We start from the raw sequence: 25,362 nt of genomic DNA, 5'->3' as shown, positions 1-25,362 counted from the left end.
CTAACAAGCTCCTGGCACGAAAGTCAATTAATTCTAAAGTGGCTTTTAAAAGGAAAACAAACTATATGCCATGAAAATAAACCAGAATGATTTAAGCAGGAATATCAGGGCTGATACAATGGCAAGTGGAAGAGCATATTAAATTCTGAAAAGAAAGCATTTGGCAATCTACCAAGGTAACAGCTATACTGTCTGCATAGAGCCCATCTGACGCAGCCAACCAAGAACGGGAAAAACATGAAAGCAAACTCATTGAGGATACTAGTGCTTCAGGACAACAGAATAGCTAGGAACACTTGTACACACTGACTATAATAATACAAAATGTCCACCCACACACTGACAATGGGGAAAAAATGGGAACAATAAATATCTTATCTCTGGGAAAATTCATCTCCACAGCAAAACCAAAACAGGACATGTTCTGAAAAGGCAACATTGGCTGTTCAGAGATCACAACATTCAGAGGAGGTAGTTACTGACATTTGAGAGGCAGAATAACTTCCTGACTTCAAAGATTTTGCTTCCCTGATTCCTATTTTGCACATCATGTGTTGTATTTTATTAACTGGCTCTTGGATGAAATTTCACCTTTAAAGGTGCATAAGCATAAACCAGTGGACACACTCACCATCCTTCTTTAACACCACATTTGTACTGATGGCTGGAATCAGAAGAAATAATTCTAGCCTTTTCCTTGTATGGCAAAGTGTCACAATCTCACTGTGTACTAATGATCAGCAGCACTTTCAAAGAGGGCTGGTAGCAAAAATTCCTGACATCCCCTTACACTGAATTATGCAAAGTTTGCAAAACTCTAGATTTTTGCAAGCACGTGACATTATTATATTTACCAAGTCTCAAGACTTAGTTTGTAAAAGCTTCTATACCTACAAACTAAAAATATAAAACAAACAACGGTGATTATTGAATTAGGGAACCGACAGTTCCTGTGAATAGCCAGAAATAGTCCCCGAACCATACACTCAAATGCAGTTCCATGCACTAAGCTATGGAAAGAAGCCCTTAAACGTTCTTCATTTTCCTGACTCTCTTAAAAAGAAAAACTGTAACACACATCTGTGACCTAGCAACAATACGGTTTGAAATACTTTCCAGATCACTGAACTGTGTAATACCTTTAAAAATGGGATGACAAAAGGTCGCAGTGGGAAGTTAGTAGCTTCTTGCAGTTTGGAATGAAATTCTTCAATTGTCAAAGTAGAATTCTGTTGAGAAAAAAAATTCTGTCTTGGTGACAAAATAATGAAAACACTTAGCAAGAGAAATAGTAACCAAAGCACTCTGAAATTGCTTAATAACTCGTTCTTGATATCGATAAGAGGATAAAGAAAAGCATGCCACATATTAAATTACTACCTTATTAAAATACTCAAAGGAAAGCACCAGCATCTCAGACATTCAGCGCCTGTTGCTTACAGTAGTTTAAGCTCTTAGGTGCTAAGCATGGAAATGCTTTCACATTTCAAATACCAGCTAAAGCTGCTTTTCTCAACATTTTTTTAAATTTTCTGTTGGAGCCTCTTATAATTTTGTTCCCAGTGCAGAAGTGGCAATTAACATGCACACAAAAATATCACACTTTTTAAAGGCATGTTCTTCCTTGTTTGGGGAGGAAAACTGCACTTTGCCTCTCGTACTTTTAGAGAGGATTGTTTATTATGTTCTAAGCTATGTAGGAAAGTTATTACTTTGCAGTTGAGGGCATAATCATGAAGACCACATGCTGCACAGGGTTGACCAAGACAGTAACATGATATGTGGACATTCCCAAGGAAAAGATCCTAATTTGCTCTTCAGAACTCAGAAAAGCAGAAATCAACTGCAATTAGCAGTGGGCAAGCACTTCTGCTCTGAAAATCAAGGGCAGGTAGATGCTCCCAAAGCCCTCTTTAGTTTCTTTACTAGTTTCCCTTTCCACAGAGAAAAATGTGACAAGCAAAACCTCATTAAACAGGCATTTTGGATATGGAAACAAATGGAGAGTAGGACTTACTGAAGTTACACTGCCTACATTAAACCTCCTTTTGACACAGACTCAAGTGAAGGGGTCTCTGCTGCTGTCAGTAGGGTTTTGTGAAGATACAAGCAGAGGAGGACACCTGAACGCTAAACAGTGCTGGAAGTCTTTGCTCCAAATGAAGTCAATGGCAACTGTAGCTGCTTGGAACAGATGTAAATTAGAGCACCACAACAGCATTTTTCCTGGTACACCTAATTATTGCTGAAGGAGATAGACGGTAGACAACACTGTCTGGCGGAGAGAGGAATTTACTGGGAACAGAATGAATCCTGGGCCAGATTCACAACAGTCTGCCTGTAAAACAGCAGCTCAACTTGACAGATGTAGGTAAGAAAAAGCTGAGATTTTCATTCAGCCATAGAAGATAATCTTATAAATAAGGTAACTTAAGTAGCAGCAATGCATCGTCAGGCCCCTCATGGTTGGGTTCAATGAACACTGAGAAAAGGTTTTGCACTATGTAACCACAGTCCAAACATACATATTCAGCTCACCTTTTTAACCAGTATTCTGCCACTGTAGGGCACTCTCCCCAGCCAACTAAACTAGGCAAGCCAAACCATGTTTTACTACATTATATAATTCAAGGTATGTCTACATTAGGGGTGCTGCCAGTATAGAATGAGAACCCCTTCACACCATTACAGCATAATACTATACTGGCAAAAAAGAGTCAAATCTATATCTGGTTGGGCATAGCTGCCACCCATGGGATGCTACTCAACTTACTTGTGTTAGTTCCAGCAGCAAGAGCCAGCACGTTTGCATTCTTGCGTGTTTGGTATCTTTAAAGTATGATACATGCAGTGTATGTGACCCACTCTTTTATTTAACAAACGTGTCAAGCATACAAGAGGGAAAAGGAGAGAAAACGATCACAGTTATTATATCATTGGTTTTTTGCTTACCACAAGTCCTAGCACAAGGGTACGCACTCTCTCCCCAATCTCTGGTGAAATGTCATTGCCAAACTGCTGTAAGGTTGTAAGAAATCTCTTCAGTTTGCTGAGTTGCCTAGCTCCACAAGCTGGCGGTAACTGCTGGTTAGCCAGAGAAGAGGAAGAGGAAGAGGATGGCCCATTGCTAAAGCCATTAGGAGGAGATGGAGCTCCATTTAACGCTGTTGGTGAATGGCTAGTGCCATTGGTTACTGAAAGAAAAAGAGAGAAGGGAAGATAAAATAGAGAGAGAGTCAGAGAGAGAGAGTGAGAGAAAAGATAGAGGGGGAAATCCATCAGCTTATGTTTTCTGTGCTTGACCTCAAAATTAATTAAGTTGCACAATCAAAGATAATTAGCCTTTTGACAAAGCAAGACTATGCAGTTTATATTTTTTTCCCAGTAGCTGGTACTGAACAGTGTGTAGATTGGAAGTAACAGCAGCTGCCTATCACACAGCCCCCTCAAAATGCTCCTGGACCTGAAAAGCTCAGCCTTTTGTCAGAAGATTTAAAAAAAAGACAGAAAGAGAAACGGAGAGACAAAGAACATGAGTGCATGTATGATTGAAGACCAAAAAAAAATTGCTTTTTGGGGTAGAAAAAAATGTGCAGACATATTTCACGAAGGCTCAGTTTATCTCTGAATATTTTTACTTGTGTTTTGTACACACAACTGACAGCTGTGTTTATAAAACAGGACTTTCACGTTTTAACCTTATACCACCCAATGAGGAGGTTATTTTTTCCGATACAGATTTCCTAGCTGCTAACATATGGAACACACAAAGTTGTCTGTGCAGGTACAAATGGTGCCATGCCCACTGTGGCCTGAAGCCTTGCAGCTAGGGCATGAAGCTAGATTTCAGAAGACTTCTCAGAGACCACAAGCAAATCACTCAGTTTTCACGTGCCAATACCATATCTCTAAAAAGGCTAAGAAAGCATTTCCCTCCTGTTGCAGGGTTGCTGTGAGTATAACTATATAAAGTACTAAATGTTCAAAATTTATGGCAGTGAGATTCATGCAGAAATACTGAAGACAACAGACAGTTTTTGGCAGCAATTTCAGTTTGATTCTTACCCACACTGCAGAAAAGAGCAGAGAATCAAACTGAGGACATCCTTTTCCACCCAGGTTATTTGGAACAACAACAGTCAAGCACACTCTATTGAAGTAGTTTGAGTCTGACTCGTCAAAATAACAGCACATTGCAAGAACAAGGACAGCTCCCCAGAAATACATGTACCAGCACACTGGCAGGTGGGAGCATGCAGCACGCGACTGTGCCCAGCAGCAGCCATGCTCAGCTAGCCAGTGCCCTGGGGCAATCTGCTGATTTCTTTTTGGGAAGTCACTCAGGACCCATCCAAAAAACATCAAAAATCAGAAACTCATCTATAATCAAAAATGCATAGCAGTATCAGTCTAAATTGCTCCCTATTTAAAAGCATAACCATGGCAATCTAGCAACTTACAGAACTTTCAATGTTTCTTAATGAAACACCTCTCTGAAGCCAAATATCCCTTTCTCCTTGTCACTTTCTTCATCAGTCATCTTTATTTTTAGAGAGCAAATCCTTTTTGAGGGTGGACACCTATTACTAGATTTAAATCACCACCACAATACTTTTGAAGGAGCTTTTGCCCCAGTGACTGAAGTGCCCTTCTGGAGATACTACAGAAAAAGCCATCTGAAAGGTTATCTAGTTTTTGCTTGTGTTTTAGCCTAGTTTTTGGCTGTCTATTCCTAGCTGCTTGGGCTAGGGAGTACAAGAAGTGGAAAAAGCAGAAATAGGAAGAAGCTGGCTTCAGCTAGTTCAGGTCTACGTGCAGTTCCAAGCCATACTGTGAGCACTCCAGTAGAGCGAGATATCTGAGTAAACAAATACATCGTGATTGCAGGGAACTTGCATAGCCAAAAGTCATCATACCATGAACTTAGTAAATGAGAATTAGGAAGAATAAGAACATGTCCTACTCTAGCCTGACACCACCCAACAACTCAGTCACTGGTAAGGGGCTGCTCTGAGGAGAGGGTACTGGGGCTATGATCAAGAAAGCACTGAACAGCAGAGTGCATTACCTAGGATAAATATGAGAAGAAGAAAGGCAGGTAAAATTTCTCCCACAATGAAAGAAATACTTGCCAAATGCAGCTTCTCTAAAAATGCCCCCCCCTCCCCCCCCCCCATGATTTTATCTCTTTCCTTACAATGGCTGAATTTGTCACCAAGATCTACATCAGTTCTAAAACAAACCCATGTCATTAATAAAACAGGATTTAACATTTTAAATTTCAAACTAATAAACAGGATGTAACATTTAAAATTTTGAACTAATATAAATCAAGAGTTTTTAATTGTCTAAACCAAAAAAAATAAGCATACCCTTGACCATGAAACAAGTATGATCGTCCTGGCCTAGAGGCATTCCCGCTGGAGTCCTAATAAATGTAACAGACACTCCAACAGAAGTGACTGCTTACTGTACAAGCTGGAACTGCTAAGGCCAAACTCCAATATCTGACAGGGTAAAAGGCAATTAAAACTAAGACTTTTTCAACTTTTCATCTTCATATTAACAGCCAAAAAAAAATCAGCTATGGTTCACCCACCTTCCAAAGTGCTGAATGCAATCAAATAAACAAACATCCAGAAATCCTGCGAGTACATTGATGATTGTAAGAGTAATTAAATAAACACTGTCCTATTCCTTTTATGATTGCTAAAGACTACCCTGAACTGTGCAAAGTGCATCACACTGGAAAGTTATATCTGTAGGAGCCCCGTCCTGCAAAAACCTAGAAACAGTTTTTAGATCGGAGTAGCTCCTAGGATGATTCAGGTGCTGGAGTTAAGCAAACAGACAAATCTTTGCAGGATCAGGGTCACTGGGTTAAATTTGAGTTCATGCAAATAGCTGGCACAAACCCTCCTTGCTGTTTAAGTTCAGTGTAGAACAGGACGGGGTTCCGGATAAGCAGCACAAAGGCCTCCAGCTGGCCTTCTGCATAGAGGTGAATTTTAAATAAGGCATTTAACAGACCAAAAGGGACTAAACAGACATAGGCAAGACAAATAGAAGATGCTGCCTTCATTCTGTTTAGGCATATGTATTCTACTGTTCTAAAAATGTTTTATTTAAAATGTGAAATGTAAACACATTCTCATGTTTATACTATTACAAGGCAGTATAAAAGAGCCCAAAAAATTTGCAGCTAAATCTTGGTAAGAGAAATGTGGATCATTTCATGGCTGTGAAAAGAACAGTCCAGACAACGTGCCAGATTCAAATCTCAAGTTACACTGATACGAATGCAGAGTAATTCCATCAAGACTAGTAGTTTCTTGTGTGTTTACATCAATAGACTGAGACAGAGATGCAGCCCCAAGTGATTTAGAGAAGGCAAGTGGTCACAGACTCAAAATCTCTAGATAAACCAACAAAAGGCCTTTATTTTTGGTTTTATATCAATATCAACTAGACATTATATAGCACTTAAATCTAAATTCTTAATTCAATGATGAGTGGGATGAAGAGAAGTATTTTCTTTATGAATTACCCCCACTTCAAAAACATAAACAAAAACTCCAAAGTTTCTATACAAACGGGACTCTTTTAACAAGAGTGGCATAAAAGAAAAGGTTTTCTGTACTTCCCACAGAAGGACTGATCTAAGCATTAAGTACATGGGAAACTAGTGCTCACTCTTTTGACACTGTGGCCAAGTTTTCAATGAAATAACGACACAACAAACTCTGAGCTCGATGTTTTAATACCTTAAAGATGCCTTAACTTGTTGTGGTGTTAGTTTTGCTTAATTACGTCATTGCAGTACAACCAAATGCGGCTCCTGCCATGTTATGCACATTTCCCTCCACGTATTTTGGTTTCTTATATACAGAATAGAAAGAATATGGAAAAAAAGGAAGAAAATAAGTCTAATTACATGTTGTGGGCGTGAATGAACTGGTTCTTGGAGCTCCTTGGGTAGTGGGAGGAGGTGGCATGGTTGGAGGCGTCAGCCTGGATTGTGTCTTCACATCCACAGGTGAGTCTGGCATTGTGGAATGCTTCTCAGTGCGATCTGCAACACACACCACAGGAACACACCGGTTTATTTCCCCTCTGACAAAAACTTAAAAGCTACTGCAAGAAGTGAGCCATTTCAGCATCTGCCGCAAAAGATTACACCTGATTATCTACTCCAGTGTGCTCTTCCCAAATTACATCATCTAAACCTTACTTAAGAAGGCGTAACACAGATGGCAAGACCTCATTTGCAGCAGTGCTGCATTATCTTTTGTTTTTATTTCTAGCATGTGCAGATGCTAACCCCCAAGCACTCCTGGAGCTGCAATAATGCCACCTCCCTTCAAGGCTCTCATGTTAGCCAGGAGGAAAAAAAACCAAAGACTAAGAGACATGAAGGTAATAAATCCCCCTATGACAGCTTTTCCAGAACTAAAACCTGAAGCCCTTTAGTACAGGTGAGACATTGGGTGGGATATTAGTTGAAGCCAGCTCTCTTCATGTTTCTTCGTAATACCTGCTGCTCTCTCCATCACTTCTCTTAGTAATCATGGAGAGATACCTATGTTAAATACCAGGAGCCTCCTGGATCACTTTACTACCCTGCCCCTGGATATTCTTACATTCACCAGAAAAATAAACACAGTCAATTGTCACACACACATATCATTGCACCATTTTTTTTTAAAAGCATCTAAGTTTGCACCTTCACATATTAACAACTTTAACGTTCAAAACCTGCAAGATAAGTAGAAACACACCTCCCCAAGAAAACAAAACAAAAGGCAAAACCAGGCAGAAAACCTAACAGTTCTCTTGCAATTAAAGAACTAAAGATGCAATATATTTGATGTAGAAGCTACAGAATTATCTTTTTTTCCAACATCTTTTTCAACACCTCTATGTTAAAATCTTAAAAAACCCACACAAACCCTTTTGTTTCATTTATCAAGAATGGGCAAAAATTTAACAACTGAAAGCAAAATTCAGTCTTCCTTACTCTCGCCAGGAGTTTAGCGAGCCATCTTGAGTAAAGATGAGTAAGATCAAGTTTAGCTTTTAATGGGTGTAAGTTAAATTCTTCCATCTCTTCGGGGGAGGGGGGGAGGGGGGAGAGAGAATTATTTGGTTTATATATTGTTCTACACAAGCCTTCCTGCAATCCATTACACTGTTCTGCAAAGCAAGTAAGTGTTGCTGCTAATGGGTAGGCATGTAAGTCTGTGGATTTAATTCAAGACAATAGCAAAGTCTGTCATGTTCTATACATTCTGTCACTCCACTTTGCGACATGCTTTCCTTCTAAGTTTGGGGAAGATGAGCAGTGAAACACCCTAGAACAGTATGAGGGAATACAGACACAGTATTATAGGATCTGTAGTGTTGATCTAAGGTTAGTAAACCTCAGTTGTGTAGGGAACAGTTTCCAAAATTACTAGCTTAAATATTAGCGCTGCTACAGAGACAGGTGCAGTTTGATCTGCAAATCAAGCAACAGTAAATTATTACACGCTGGAAAACAAAAGCAAGTTTTTAAACATATCCTATATAAATTTCCTTTCCATATCACTACACTAAAACAGTTAAATCTATATCTTCAACAAGCCATTCATTTAATATAAAGAACTACGAAAACTTGTCTTGAAATGTTAATTGCTTCCTTAATAGCCGAATTCATCTTGCACTCACCTCAACCAACCTCAGCAACAGGGGAATAAATAGCTTTCAGCTCATGTTGCAACAGAGGGAAAGAGGCACAGCAGTGAGCCCAAGCCCTCCTAAATAAAGGCAAATATTTCTGCCATGCCAAGAAAGGAGAGAGAAAGGGAGGCTTGCCAGAGCTGGTGGGGAGATAACAGTGGGAACTGCTGGTCCATCTGGTTTTCATTCTGCTAACACTCACATTGAACTGTTAAGGAAGGCAGTCCAGGTACACAGATTTGAAGCATGTGGGAGCGCAGACACACGCACAGAGGAGATGGAGGTGGGTGGAAGAAGGAGTGAGAGAAATCGAGCTCCTCTAACAGTCTGCTGCTCGCAGCGAGCAGGCACAGACTGTATCCTCCAATTCAGCTGTTGATAACTAAAAGCGATCCCAAGCCTGTAACCAACTGTACGGCTCCTGCTCCCCTCCTTTGCTGCACTTCAAAGTTCAGGTTCGATCAGAAACGCACTCAGATTGGAGGGGGGAGGCTTTCCCAAAAAGCTGGCAATGTTTTGTTACTTAAATTGAACATGGTAGTGGGAAATAGTGTGTTGGTTTTGCCCTCCAATTTCGGATTGCCATCCTACCATGATCCAACTGGTTTTTACTCCCTCAGTGTCTGCCACCCAGTTTGCAGATCGCTGAAATTATCCACAGACCCCTGTACTTCTCCTATAAATCTCATGACATTAGGGCTTGGTTTTCCTAATTACCTTTCTTTGGACCTCTTAGGGGTAAAAAAACCCTCAAGCTACCTCCCTTTGCTCTCTCTCCCTTGAAAAGCCCCAAACCCCAATCTGCTACTGCATGATTGCAGACAGACAGATTTATCTCTGGTCATCTGTAAGTTCCCTAGCCCTGACTTCTGTAAGGAGATAGAAGGCTCCTTTCAAGCACATCTCAAAACACTTCTAACCAGGGTATAAGATTATCTTGTCAGAGCAGAGACTCTCCTTGGGAGTGGGCATGAAGGGCTTTTGAAGAACTATAATGCAAAACACAAAGCTCTTCCACGTGCTTGGAAGACACCACCACCACCACACCACCCAGGAGAACAGCCTTTACATCCCACTTTTCCATCTTCTTTAATAGCAAAACTCCTGCAGGAGCCATATGCTCTTACTGATACTAATTACCTGTTCCTTGCCTCTACAGCTGGTTCCCCAACCTCTGACGGAGCTACGGGGCTGGGAGCACCTACCTACAGCAGCTCTGCACCCACTTCTGTCCCACCACCCACAACCTCAGCAGCTCTGTTTTTAAGAGGTAGATCTCTCAGGGAATGGCGTGGTGATGAAGCACAAAGCAGAGCCACTGCTGATAAAAGTGGCAGCAGTTCTTGTGATCTGAACTCCTAAAGCTTGTAGCGTCTGATGCTTAGCCTGGAACTCCAGCTTCTACAAATAATTATTTACTTTTTTAATTAAAGAAAAACAAAAAAACAAACACCACCAGAAACCCAACAACAACACTTTTCACTGTTTACTGTCATTGTTGAAAAGCAGCCTGGTAAGAAAGATAAAGGTAAAGTGGTATTTAAATCATATTCAGGAGCTGAGTTTCCCTTAAATCATGTTATTCCATGAGGGCTTTATGTATAGACATTTTTCATACAAACTCTCAGTGGATATTCTGCTATCCATACATTCAGAGGTGATGAGGGTTTGGGAGGGCAAGAAAGAATGCCTCAAGAGGAAAAACTATTTTTCACATGTGAAAACCTGCCTGTATAAGATTTCATGTACATTTGCTCTGGTTTTATAATACAGGAGCATATACATGGAACTTTGCCTGAAATTTGGAAGAACTTTAAGGAAAACCATGCCTTAAAATTGCTTATTTTCTTGAATTCAAACACATTCTTAGGCTTCTTCCATTTCAAACCAAATTCCCCATTTGCAAAGCTATTTCTGATATTTATTTTTGTTTCTGTTGGACTCTGACATTTCAAACAATAATCCTGAATTAGCAGGGAAACACCAGAAAGTTTCATACAGGCAGTATCCCACAGCATCACACATTTAAGAGTGCAGGCTCTGTATACAAAGAGAGTAAATTCTTTCAGGTGCAAAGATTTCTTCCACCAAATCCTTGTAAACTGTGACAGACTTGCACTTCTTAGCCCAGTTCGGATCAAATGGGGCTGAAACCAGAGGTCCTCCAAACCAGAGGGAAAAGGAGACATCTGCAATTCATTCTGCAGTGTTTGCTGCAATCAATTCAGGATGGAGATAGATGGTGAAATAATGGTCTAGTCCTAATCCATACACACAACCCTCTGGTGCAGTGAGAGACTTAGGATAAATTCAGAAAATATGTTTCAAGTATGCAGAGATCTACTGCATTTGCTTTGGATTATATTTTAAAAAGAAAAAAAGAAAACCCAAACATTTTGAAATATACATTCTTGAATCTCCTTTACAGCACAGTGATTTTACCACAGAAGTATTTTGCTCCATTTTAAATTAAAGAATGTTGTAAAAGTAACTTTAAATTACGATATTTCTTATGTGGATTTCTTGGTTCACGAAACTATACTGTTCTCGTCATTCATTCAGTTTTTATGGTAGGAGTTATTTTTACCACTATATTTAGCTGTTAGGGGAACACTGATATTTATCGTAAGCACAGCCAGCCTCTGAAGAAGAATAGGGAAGAGACAAAGTAAAACGTGTAGGAGCAGGGGCAAAGAGAGACATGCATGTATTCAAACTGACTGACTTGACTTCCTGTACCCTAAAAGATTTAGTCCATTTTTAAAACAAGGCGGTCTTTCGTATATGGCAACATTTCAGCTCACATGGCACCCATCCAAGTCTAACGCATCAAGTAAAGCTGATGTATGGAACAAAATATGGAATATATAATACTTTACTGATACCATTTCAATAGCCAATTCAATGTCAAGCATTTCTAGGAGTGGTGTGTTTTCAATTTCCTTTTTTAAATGAAAAAAAGTATGGTATAATACACTGTGGCATTTATTTTACTTTTAGTTAGTACAAACAGTTCCAGATGTATATTCAGGCATGAAAGATTCTTAAAAGACGCTCTATATTGATTGTACAGTACTTAGTACTTCTGTGCCAACATGTTAAAAATAAAAATAAAAGCTGCCAAATTAAAACTGCCCATTGTCTTGTTTCCTTTAAACTCACAGAAAGAACAAACGCTGAATATGACACATGGGATTAAAAACTGCCTCTGCCACCCAAATTATATGAATTGAGACCTAAATCTATGGGATTTAATAGTGATGATGGTTACCTAAATGGCGTTGGACTCATTTTTATTATTTTGAGAGGCATAGCATGGAATTTGCAAGCAACTACAGGTTGAGAGTCACAGTAGTACAAATTGGGAGACAGAAACCCACAAGTGTCCCTAAAAGAACAAATTACACACCTCTGTCATCCATAATGCTGTCACGCTATAGTCAGTAGAGAACCTTTCCTCCTTCAGGTTTGGCCAAGCTGTGCAGCACCATTACAAGGCAGTGTTTGTGGAGACCCACAGCTCCTGACTCAGATCTGCCACTACACAGAGTAGGACAGTATTACAAGGTATCTGCCTTGGTTGAAAAGGACTTGCTCACAAATGCACAGTATAAGGCTGATATATATGCCAAAGCCTGTCTACCCCGTGTGCTGCACATCTGGGGAAACCTGGAAGTCCTACAATGCAGCCATAAAACATGACATTTGGATGACACCACTGCAGACCCTCTCTCTGCCAAGCATGCCTGAGACCTGAGACTGGTCTAGTCTTCATTTCATTCATCTCTTGGCCCTTTTGACTTTTTCTTAACAAATAAACAAGGACCTAAACATAATGGATGTTTTTGTGCTACAAACAATTGACCTCACACGGGCGTAAGACAGACATAACTTTCTGTCAGCACCAGATCCAGTCACGTTATTGGCCTAGAAAGAAAACATCACCCAGTTAACAGTTCCCCAGGGGAGAACTTTTACTCCCTAGGTGATTTGCAGAAGGGCAGTATCAGAAAGCAGCTCAGACACTCAGACTCTGTCTTTTGTCACAAAACATTACCCCTGCAAGCTTTATCCACTGAGCTTTATCCACCAGGAGTAAGAGAATGCATGTGGGGCAAGTGACGAACATGCACAGCCAAGTTTTCAAGATGACACATTTCACTGCCCTTATAGCACACTGAGGATGAGGCTCACATACTGAAATGACCCTTTTGCAAGAGTAATATCACAACTTTCCTGCTGCCTTATCTTGGTTCTCCTCTGCTCAGATAATTGAACATATCACATCACCAGCTATTTTTCAGAATAAACGAAAGCACACTCAGTTTACCCATTTCTTCTTACTTAGTATGCGGGAGCCAGAAGAAATTCTGCATCCTGGTTATCTCAGGCCAAGTTATCAGAGCTTTCTTCAGATGTGCTAAAAAAACCCTTGAAAATAACGCAATCTCCATTCTGTCTCCCAAAAGCTGAAAAGGACTTTTGTGCTACTGCCTCCCGGTTTTGGTAGGAAGAATTTGGGGATGATGTAAACCAAGTGAATGACAGACATATTCTTCGTCCATAATGGTACCTTGACTGGTCCTACTTTCATAACAATGAACCAAAAATGCTGAAGCACTCAGTTTCAGTTCTCTAAGGTGAGGGGTTCTGACTGGCAAAAAAACTATGTCCCACACTCATGACTTAGCAGCTGAAGGCCAGACAGTTACACGTTATAAAATAAGCAAGGCACAAGTTGAATCTCAGAGTTGAGACAAAAATGTTACGGCTTGGCTTTGCTTGGACATATTTTCTCCTGAAAGTAATAAAGTAATAAACTTGTCTTGCCATATAGTTTTATTTTTTAAAAGGGGGGTGGGTGAAAAAAAATCTTTTTCCTCTCATTTAACAATCTGACACATTTTGACAGTTTCAAAACTATCATAAATTCGCTTGCAGTTATTTAATAATTAAAAACTGACTCCTGTCAGAATTGCACCTTTTTTTTAAAAACGCCTCTTTTCTCCTTCCCCCTTCCTGGCTTTGCAAATTTTACCATGCAAAATCACTTGAACATACAAAGGAATGCAGAGAAGAATAATGCATTCTAAATCTAGACCTATTACCACCATAACCATTTATGAAATACTTCAGCAAGAGCAGACAAGCAAAACAAGGGCCAAATTGTGGCAGCTGACCTAAGTTTCCATAAGTCCTCAGAAAATAGTCTGCAAGTTCCCTTTGTCATGGCTGAATATGTACTAGTTGGCCTGTAATGAAGGCAAAGACAATGTGGATTTATACTAAATATCCCACCAACCGTCACAAAAATGCCTCTATGTCTGCATAACTAATGCAGTTAATAAGCAAACAATCCCACAATCAGTATCAAAATACTATTTTCTTGTTTACACTGTTTCCTGGATCTTTTCTACTTCATTTTGTTGACAAGTAACAAACCCAGAACTGTGTGTTTCGAGTGGTTGTCTTCCATGTCACAAGAACTACTACTGCTATTCCAAAACCAGCTCACTGAACGCTGAGGTCCCAGTGAAGTGAAGAAGAGGTGCCCACTACCTCCAGCACGCAGAAGAGCAATCAGAGCAACCACTGGTCAAACCCACTCCTTGGATGCCTCTACAAGCTACAGAGGTGACAACCTCTCCACCTTAGCAATCACTGTCTTCACTGCTCCTATACCTACAGAGGAAACCATGGGGGTGTTTTCGGATGTAGCTTCCCAAAGGCTCCTCAACCAGCAATTTGCTTCCTTTTTGTACAATCTTCTCCGGAAGACTTAGTAGACATGCAGGATTGCATGTTATTTGACAAACTACAGATAAATTTAGAATGATATCTAGGAAACTCAAATGCCATCAGCATCTAATCGGTATCGTTTGTATACTTTTACGTACCCAACCACACATAAGCACATGTCTTTCCTACCAGAAGTAAGAACATTTTCTCTCCCAACACCAGTTAAAATTAAAATTCCAAACTTGCTCTCCAGAAACCTATTTATGTTTTTAATCCAAAGTTTTGTATGGTCCTAAATTAACAGCAAATAGTTTGTTACACACACCAAAAAGTCTGAAGCAAAATAAATATTAATTCCTTTATTTTTAATCCACTTACAGAAAATGTAAAGCATAGCTCTACCCATTTTAGAAAGGTCCTAGGAGAGTACTGATACCAGTATTCCATTAGATTTAACTAGAACTGAAGTCTCCAAAACAAGATAGATAAAATAATCTAAAATAACTTATTGAGATTCAGGGCAACTTTAAGAACTAAATTACTCTGCCAGCAAAAAAGATATTATGGCTGTGCTTTTAAAAGCACTGCTTTATGTTTATAAAACATGCCAGAAGTCCCTTAGGCACAAAAAGAATCAAACATGGGTGTAAGAGGTGGTATTTCCATGGCTATAGATCTGAAAAGATGACATAGGGACTACTGAGAGGGTAATGGATATACATCTGGCTTTGCTTGGTTTGAAACTGTGGAATTTGTCACGATCAAATCAAGATCCTTTAAGGTACGGAGTGGTGTTGGCCAGTCTGGGACAGACTGCTCCTCACCTTATGGATCAAGCTCTCAAATCCCATCTCTATCAGATCGCGCCATTTTAACCATCCAAGAACCCACTTCTTCCCAGTAATATTTCAAACAATGAAAAGTTTGTTCTTGTCGGTCAGATGCACAGGCCTGGGGAGCAAGACCTTACCCATAAGACAGACAGCACAGGCCGCCAAAGCTCCTTTCCAGCAAGTACCAGTCCAGTCCAAGGAAGGCTGCTAATTTCTGCCATCTAACGCGGTCAGCTAAATTAGCAGGTCAGACTTCCCATATACTCAATTGAAGAGTTAGAGGCTCTAATGTATTAATTCCTAAGGCTGCTAAGTCAGATGGTATAAACATTCCCATATAGATCTAGGTCCTTTGCCTCATGAGAACCACCGGCAATCCGACTGCTCCAGCAGCCTGGCTGGTGTACACGAGAACTGGCGGTCCGCAGTTGCCAGGCATACTAACGCCTTGGTTTCTATTCAGCCAGCCAAGACAGGTATTAATCCACCAATACAAAATAGATAATGAAACATATTTCCCCCAGAAACCCTCACTCAGGTGCTGCCACTATTACTTACTGCCGCTGCCAGTGACAGAAAAGTGAAGCCATAGGCTTTTCTCCTATATTGGTATTATACACTGACAATCTTCAAGTAGTGCAATTTATCACCCTAATCAGTACTTAGGCATTTGTGGAAATACACACTTTGGAAGACTATCATTTCAGATCATCAGATGATGCCATTAACATCTTGTGTTTACATGACTGACTGTCTAGACAGAGTGTGAGAAAATACTCATTATTAGTTACAAGTCAGCTCCTCCTCGATGCTGCATATCACACCAACTGTCTTTTATTTTGGGTAGTGGATTGCACCTGAAAGCAGCAGCGGGGAGATGGGAGGAGGGAGAGCGAATGTCAGAAACTTCACACGGAATTAAGGTCCTCCATCTCAAACACTTTCTTAGATGAGGTAATATTACTTATTGACAAATAAGCTCACAAGCAAAAACCAAATGTTACCATTAGCAAAACCAGATGCATATTTCAAATCAATTTTTTGGCCTAACATATCATATGCATACTTAAAACTTAATCTGAAATAATATAAGCATGCAAAGAAAGAGAAAGGAAGAAACTTGTGCATGTCATGTAAAATCAGACTAACAAATGTAAAACCAGATTAAACTCCTCTCTGAAGCCAGTGAATTCACAGAAATTTCACACTTGCACAGAAATCAGGTGGTCTCAACACAGGAAGAGAGGCATCAGGTTAACCTTGCACACCCCACCCCCAGAAACACTCAGAATATGTGCTTAACTACAGATAATGAAAACAGCTATAGGTAAATGAGACCACTCACAGGGCATACAATTACGCGTGACATTTCTAGACCTTAAAGTATCACAGCAGTCTTAGTCTTGCACAATAAAACTTAAAACTTCCTTCTTTTAAAGTTTCTTCCCTCTGATTTGAATTTTAAATATCAGACTGCAACAACAACAACAACAAAAGCATACAGTTGAAGCTTGAACTGGAAAAAAAATCAACAATTATTACAAAATTCACAGAAAATATAAACTTAAAACAAGTTGAGGTGTCATACCAATGCCATGCTTGACAGTTGTTCAAAACATGTTTCATTTCATACCCAGCAAATTCAAATTAAATGTATTCTTTCCCCCACCCACAACAAAAACAAAAAAAAAGGTTTTTGTATTTTTAGAACCTCATTTTCATCAAGCCAGCTAAACCCACTACTCCAACACAGCAATTTAATATTGACCTTTGTGGATCAGTGCAGCTTCCATGGCTTACTTCTATATACGTGCCTATATGTGTACTTGCGTGTGTATGTGCACGTGCATTTAAACACATATTTAAGCTAGGTTTACTTACTTGATTTTGTATATAAATATACTTATGGTGATTTATTTTTTTTTTTTACATTCTGCTTCAGAAAATTGCAAGAAAGAAATAGTTTACAGTTACACTGAAGGGAGTGTTAAATGGAGGTGAAACTACAGGGTGAGAAGTCAGACACCAGAGAGAGACCACTCAATGCCACAAGTGCAAGGGAAATATTGACAAAGTAAAGAAGTCTGATGCATTTGAACTCTGAATGTTCAACGCGGATGCACTTAACCCTTGGTAATTCAGTATGATTTCTTAGACATTAAAAGAACCTCATGTACATGAAAAGAATCTTATGAAAAGCAGATTTAATTCTCTTTGTGCTACAGAAACACCATACACTTGGCTTTGGGTCTACCTGGATAGATACATTTTGCTTCAGTGAGAAGTGGATTAACCAGAAAAGGAGCCATTATTATGAGAAAGGGGAGAATATTCACAGAATTGTCTAGGTTGGAAAAGACCTTTAAGACCGTTGAGCCCAACCAGTAACCCTGCACTGCCAAGTCCACCGCTAAAGCCCGTCCCTAAGCACCACATATTCAACAGGAAGAAAGAAACTGTGTGGCGGGGCAGAGGGTGGTTGGGAGGGCAGCAGGGCAGGCTCTTCCCATGGGATGGCAACAGCCCCGGGACGAACCTTCTGTGCTTGCTGGCGGCACTGGAGTGTCGGATAAAAGGGTACATGTCAAGAAAGACAAGAACAGTTGCTGGAAACTGTTTACGGGCGCCTGCTGACCACTAGTGGGAGCTGGCATTGTGCAGCTGCCCGGGAAAAACTCCCACTCCCTGCGCGAAATTCAAAACAAATAGCAAGGTAATCAGAAAGCCAAAGGGAGATGCTTTAAGAAAAGTTCTCTCCAGTATCAAAAGTTAACTTCAGCCATGGTGATACAGGAAGGAAGCTTATGATACTGTGTATGTATACATCAGTATGGGCTGCTGTTTGCACAGTAACAAACAATTTCTCTCTAAATTTTTTGTTATAGACAGTTCTTCCTCAAAAGAATAACTAGGCAGTACTGGCTGCAACAGAAGACTATTGTCAGTGTCTCCTACTGTCACCTATATACCCCGGCCAAACAAGTCAGATGTTCCCCCTCCTCCCAAATTCCGCCACACCTGCTCCCCCCCAGTTCAGTTTTGGAGACAGCTTTCTGTGTCAAGTACTCAAAACAGCACATCAGATGGTGGCATGCCTACAATTCCAAACTATATCCAGTCATAGGAACCCAGATTGTGTTCACAAAAATACAGCCATGTGATTATACGTAAATTTGAAAATATTCCACCAAAATTTAATTTTTTAAATATTTTTTTTTTTGGGGGGGGGGGGGGGGGGGGCGGGGCCACCAACACACAGAGAACCAAACAAAACCTGCTATTTTCTTCACATCTATAATCAGTCAGACAGATCAAATGGCAAGCAGGGTAGAAATACAGGGAAAAAATTACTAAGATGGCTCGCATAGATCTTTATAAGCATCCTTCTGGCACCACATACATATCAATAAAGCTAAATTCCAACGGCAAAAGCAATTCAAAAGCACAGAGAGATAGTGACTGTACTGGGATCTCCTGTGAGGACGTTTCTTTGTGGTCTTCACTTGGAATAGAAGATGTAAAACACATTAGTAGTTGTCTGGTAGGCTTTAAACTGCCTGGGTATGAAGAAATAAAGAACTGCTAAACTGCAACAACTATCCAAGGCAAGTTCTGAAATTATGAAATGAAATTTTTTAAAAAGGGAAAACAGGAGTACCTGGATAAAATACTGAACAGTTAACAAGAGTAACTGTCCCCAAATGAGTTCCCATCCATTATCTTTTTCATAATTATTGCAACAGAGCAAACACCTTCAGTAACTGTGCATACAAATGACCTATTAGAAACTTAACAGGTCATTTCCAAAAGTGATTATAGCCCTGACTTAAAGAGCTACTCGGTTTTGCACATAATTCTGTTCAATGCCAACAATCTGCACAAAATTAAGATAAAATGTGTTTCCACAAGACTAAGTGGAAACAAACTTTCAGAAACTAAGACCATCACTTCAGAAGGTATGAGGTGGTAAACACTGATGAATCAAATGCAGTCATTTTCATAACTGAAATGTTAAAAAAATTGCTTTTGCTTGTATTCTGGTGTCAGGAGAATGGGAAGAAAAGGCAGCAATTACATGTTAGAGCTCTTACAATGCCACATGCTATAATTAAATGATGATGGGTGTAACAGCAAAAAGTCTAAGGTTAGATAGAAAGGATAAAAAGTATAATAGGTTATCAGAGTGGACATCTGCTATAGATCACAGTATGAACAGCAGAAACGTGTGAGTAGATAAAGATACCTCAGCCAACTCTTTTTAAGAGTTCTTGCAACAAGAGGATGCTCTTCATCACAACGGTCTTTATGGGCCCTGTTTCTTAATGGGTAGCTGTTTGTGCCTTCGCTGTAAGTGAACACGGAATAGGTTTTCTATTAGAAAATATTAGAAAATTATTCAGAGCCACTATTTAAGAAGAGCAATAATGAACAGGAGGTAGATGTGCAGCTTCCTCAGTTGCTGAGGTTGTTAAGAAACAGTAGGAGACACAGAAACAAATCCTGGCACTCCCACTGTGAATGGCTTGGGCATGTTGTAAAGAAGTTAACTGAGCAAAACCAGAATAGGCTCACTTAAAATGTGTAGGGAAAAAAGGTAAGAGCAAGCATACCAAGCCACATTAACCAGAGGAAACAAAAGAAATACCAGCTTCCATTCATCGAGCAGATAAATGAGAAAACAAAACTATAAAAATCTTTAAGCTTAACTGAAATTGAACAAAGACTGTGACAACTAACAGACAGCTACAGCATTGGCATAGCTTGGGTTTAAATCTCAATCTTAACGGCTGAGAAAGAAATGGGTGAGCAGGGAATGAAACTAGGACCCAAAAAACCCCCTGATTCTGGAAATGTGTATCTGATTTTTTACAGGAAGGAGTGAAACAGAAAATGGGATTCTGATATTGATTGTTCTTCCCTCATTTCCTCTTCTAGCACGAAAAGAGAGAAAAGAAGAGGTAAAAGCAAAGGTGCTATTACACCATTCAGTCAGGCCTGGGATCTCAGGAGTCTCTTGGCATACCTTCCATTCCTCCAGCAACCCCAAACCCTGACAAGAATGGGGATGAGAAACTGCATCACCTTGTAGGTTCTGCAGGGAGCCAAGCAGCCTTGTCATTTATTACTCTCTCACTACTTCTGTTTCTTTTTCTTATTGTTTAAAACAATCTATCTTTCCTTTTTTTTTTTTTTTTTTAACCATCTCAAATGTAGACTTCAAACACATGCTCTGCATCATGTTATGTCATACTGGAGCAGCTCCTTGAAATGCTGAACTTCACTTATGATTATTTATCTAGAAGCTTTGAGTTTTTTTAAACTGTGTGTATTTTGTTGGACTGTATCTAGTGAAAGTTAAACTCCTAAGCCTTCAACCTGCCATCTCAAAGAAGCTGATACAAAAGAGTCCAAGTAGAGTTTACTGTTGGTCTGTAATGAGAGTAAAATTATAAATCTCTGTACTGAAAACCAGCTGCTTCATTCTCAACTCGGATCCCCCCCCACCCCCACTTTCTTCTGCATTCTAGCTAGCATACAGCTGTAATAAATGTGGCTTTTCTCACAAGCCGTGCAGATGTTAACAGTTCTGTAGGACATCAAGAAACATTTCAAGAATCTTGTAAGTGCTGACTAAACTTGCTTGAATTACCCACACTACCTCCTCCACATTCCTATTCAGTAACATTAGCCTTCGTGAATGTATTAAGGAAAAAAAAAATTAGCATTTAAGCCAAGACATTAATACCTAGGTCTAAATGCACTATCAATAAACAAGGAATGTTCTTAAGCCATCAGACAACAGATATTCAGATAGCAAACCAAAAGAATTCAATTTATTCTTTGTCAAGATGACTAATGCATTTTTCATTCCTTATCTATGCAAGGAGTGGCTAAGTGACTGTCTGAAAATATATATTTATAAAAGTCACGGCTGGATGTATTTGAAAGAATGTATCAGAAGTATAGCAAGATCTTTTCTTTTCTAGTAATCAAGTGGATTAATACTAAATTAGAGCGAAGGAGTTCAAAGTGCTACCTAGTACATTTTTATTAGCATGACAGTCATATGCATTAAAGATTAAGCTAAAGCCTCAAACCACAGTTGGTTCTGGGCAGCAGCAACAGTCCAGCTGTACAGGTGGAGGACTAGATACCAAATGCATTCATTCAGAGGTCTGTGCTAGAGACACTGTTTTATATTCTTCCCTCTTCAAGCAGTGTGCTGGTTTTGGCTGTGGTAGAGGAGACACAGCCGGGACAGCTGACCCCAACTAACCAAAGGGATAGTGCATACCATACGATGTCATGCTCAGCAATGAAGGTAGGGGAAAGGTTGGCCAGGGGACTGCTGCTTGGAGACTGGCTGGCTGGCCATCAGTCAGTTGGTGGTGAGCAATTGTTTCCACTTGCATCACTTGTCTTTCCTGGGTTTTATTTCTCTCTGTTATTTTCATCATCATCTTCGTCATTATTATTAAAATTATTATTATTATTATTATTAGTAGTAGTAGTAGTAGTAGTATTAATATTATTTTTAAACTGCTTTTATCTCAGCCCATGAGTTTTCTCACTTTTACCCTTCCAAATCTCTTCCTAGGGCATCCTGCTTGGGAGGGGACTCAGTGAACGGCTGTGTGGTGCTTAATTGCTGGCTGGGGTTAAACCACAACAAGCAGCAAGCTTAGTCTCCTTTTTTGGGGTAGGACTTTCAAAACACATGAAGCCGTTTAGAAGCACAGTCACCAACAAAGGCAAATGTGCCTAGTACTCATGTATTACTCCAGACACTTGAAAATCCCACATCAAATACCCTACCCTGTGTGTAAATTTCACACTTTCAAAACCTACTGGAAGGAGGGCTGCAGAGCGATTCACAGCACTGAGCCATAAAAGGATCCCAATCTTTGACAAGTTCAGAAACAAAATGTGCAGTCGAGAGTTTCTACGGCACAGTTTTGAGATTGTCTCCAGTCAAGTGTCAATCTCAGCAGTTTCAAAGAGGACAGGGTAGGGAGAAATAAAACGAACATATCAGTACATTTCCTGCAAGGGATCAATAAAAAGACCTCACTCCTACAAAGACTTACCTACCTGCTCAACTTCAGATACTTATCCTATTATGGTGGCACAGCTGAAATTACAATCAAGTCTTGAAGACGCAGGGCCCAAATAATTTACCATGAAATGCGGAATTCAGGGTATCGTTTGTTCTTTAATATAGCAATATAGGAAACCTGAATATAAAGCAGAATTGCATCATGCTATTTTTAAATGCTTCCTCACACTGCTTTTAGAGTAATTTCATCAAAATGTCATAAAAAGTGCGCTTGAGCATTTTGAGATAAGCAAAAAGACAATAGACTACAACGTTAAAAAGAAGTTAATGTAATATTAGCAGAAACTATGTAATTAGCTAGTCCAAAACCTCAACCTGTCTTTAAGCTTCCCCAAACAAAATAAATTGGAAGGAGATAGCAGGAAGAACTAAAAAAAAAGGAGGAAAAAAGAAAGAGAGGGAAAAGAAACCCCACACAAGCCAGAGTCCCTCACTACTGTTATTCCTCCCCGAGCGGAAATGCTCAGCTCAGTCATGGCTTAGGAGGCATAAACATCATTGAAATTCAAAGGCAGCTCCGAGAAAGAGGATGCCTCAATTGGTATGCAAGTGGCGCTTTCTCGCCCTGAATACATTATGAACTTGCAGCATGCTAATATGCCATGCTATCATAAGCACCAGATGGAACAGTAGGCAGTATATGTCCCATCAAACCTCAGGAAGATGTATTAATGTTCCTGCTCTTTTTTTTTTCTTCCCTTCCCCTCCCCCTTCCCTACTACAACCCTTCAGCTGTGTCCCTAGACTGGCACATTTCTTAGCATCAGTCACCTGCTCCTGAAGCACAGTTCTCCAGGGTTGCCTCATCTTCACCAGGTGGTGCCATGCATCTTTTCAATCTTTTTTATCGCAGAAGGTAAAGGCCACAAGATGTGTCAGGCTGTGCTTAGTGAAGGGTACCGAGTACAAAAGATAACATCACGAGATAAATGATAGATGAAAAAAGACTTCGGGTTTAAAGCTAGCACAATTGTTTTAAATTATGCATAAGTAGCGCAGCACAAATTTCCCCCTCAGTACTACTAGCAGATGAAGAACTGAAGGGCAGTGGCAAAGGGTAAGATTTTCTGTGCAACCGAACAAACCAGAGGAAACTGGATTAAAGATCTTTGAACTGAATTCCTTTTTTCACCACACTGGAAACGTTTTCAGAGAAGACATACACAATTCAACAGCCATTTACTGGGTAGGGGACAGGGTTTAATTCTAAATTGGAGCATGAAAATGGCACACAAGCAAATTAGTTTACAGGATTTTGACAATGATGATAATATTGTTAATAATAATATCAATGATATTATTAATATTATTATAATTATATTCTTTGGCTTTTACAACTAAAAAACTGCTTAGACCTGTATGTATCATTCTAAAGAAGTGTAGTATTTTAATACTGCTTTGCACCATTAATGAACTCAATCCCAAGCAGGTTTTATATGACTAAAGAGAGATGTAATCTAGTATTCTGCGTGAAAGTATGTGCATACGCATACAAAACTAAAACACAAACGTTCTGGTATCACCTGAACTTTTCCTATCTATTCATAGAAATATGCCTCCTATTGAAATAAACAGTTTGCAAGAAAATTTTCTTTTTTTTTTTCCCCCTTCTGCTGGGCCCTTCAAAAGATAAAATCAGGTCCTCAAGACAGAAAATGAAGAGGTCTGTGCATTCAAACCACAAGTAAGAAAGACCTGAAATGGCTGAAGAAAAGCAAATCAGTTATTTTTTATCTGAAGTATTAATGTTCACGTGTTTTTCAGCAAGAAATCACAGCAGTAAACATTTTGCTGACTTCTGATATTTTACAAACCACCTGCTGTTTTACAAACAGCTCTTACTATGCATGTAAATCTATCATTTTCCTAACAACATTAGCCTCTTCATAAATACAGCCTAATTCTGTAAGATGCTGAATATTCACAACTCACAGGAACTTTTCTGGGAATTAACACTGGTCAAAACCTCGCAAGAGCTAGTTACACAAGTTACCTGTTGCATATATAAGAAGGACTGTTCCAAGTATTACAGGTCTGGTTAACAGGGATTTCCCCCTACTCATCCAATCCTCACTAAAATAAAGAATAATCACATTTTTCTTTCAAACAAAACACTTTATGACTGTTATTCACAAGTAACAGGCTTTACTGTAGCATCTATTATGTCCAGACAGACTCTAATGCAAGGATGTCCTAGGGACTAAGTCAGAAATCAGACCATTTTTTTTCCTTTTTCTCTTCCTACTGAATATTGGGGGGCTAGTTAATATATAGCCTTTAAGGGTAATTTGCTAGATTATGATTTGCATTGTGCAAATAAGCCTATTTAAGTCCATTATCCTGTATTATAAAGTAATTTCTGACACCTTAACTGTGCTCAATTTAATTACAACACACTGAAACAGTACAGCTGACTCCCAAAGGAACCTGTTTGGATCAGATGATGATGATATATGCTAGCTGCTGACCATCTTTCACCATCAGATCTGCAACCAACTGCTTTAAAAAACAGTATCAGAACATCTGCATCATCATAATACTTTGTGGCAAAAAGCCCTCCAAACCCAGCAATTGCATGCAACAACATAAGCAGACATAGTTAAAAACCAGCAGCTTCACTGTAATAACCAAAGGAGACAAGAAAAGGCTTTGATTTTCATTCAGCAAACATGAATTTCTGCAGCAGAATCCCCATTGGGTAATTCATCAAGGCACCTATTCTATATCTAGTGTGGCAAGACAGCAAAACCACTTACGAGTCTCCAAAAAGAAAAACACTTGTGACAAAACTATTAAGCATTCCTGGTGATTAAGTAATAGACACTCATTATTTCATGACTGTCTTGAACCAATGCCCCAGACAAAACCATGCAATCATATTTGCTGGTGTCAGGATGAAATCAAGGCATCATGATTTTCTGTATTCCTCCAAGAAAAAGCAAGTTATTCAGCAGC

The 25,362-nt window shown here is 39.5% G+C and overlaps 1 protein-coding gene across 9 annotated transcripts in view; it reads right to left on the bottom strand.

Moving 5' to 3' along the window:
* The window catches only part of RUNX1T1 (RUNX1 partner transcriptional co-repressor 1), a 116,194-nt gene that overhangs the window by 45,961 nt on the left and 44,871 nt on the right, over positions 1-25,362 (bottom strand). For 8 of the 9 annotated variants that reach the window (XR_008731398.1, XM_014285158.3, XM_014285160.3 and 5 more), the window contains 3 exons: positions 6,935-7,072; positions 2,953-3,194; positions 1,140-1,229 (listed from right to left, as the gene is read on the bottom strand). Coding sequence is in view for 8 of the 9 variants with exons in the window: in XM_014285158.3 (XP_014140633.1) it covers positions 1,140-1,229; positions 2,953-3,194; positions 6,935-7,072 (470 nt within the window). In the remaining variant the exon portion in view is untranslated. Of the gene's footprint in view, positions 1-1,139; positions 1,230-2,952; positions 3,195-6,934; positions 7,073-23,178; positions 23,274-25,362 lie in introns of those variants that run through there. The other variant, XM_014285159.3, reaches the window with a different exon arrangement.

This window comes from Falco cherrug, chromosome 3, assembly GCF_023634085.1.
Source record: "Falco cherrug isolate bFalChe1 chromosome 3, bFalChe1.pri, whole genome shotgun sequence".
Taxonomy (NCBI): Eukaryota; Metazoa; Chordata; class Aves; order Falconiformes; family Falconidae; genus Falco; species Falco cherrug.
Note: the sequence above shows the minus strand (reverse complement) of the source record. Positions and strands in the feature narration are given on the sequence as shown.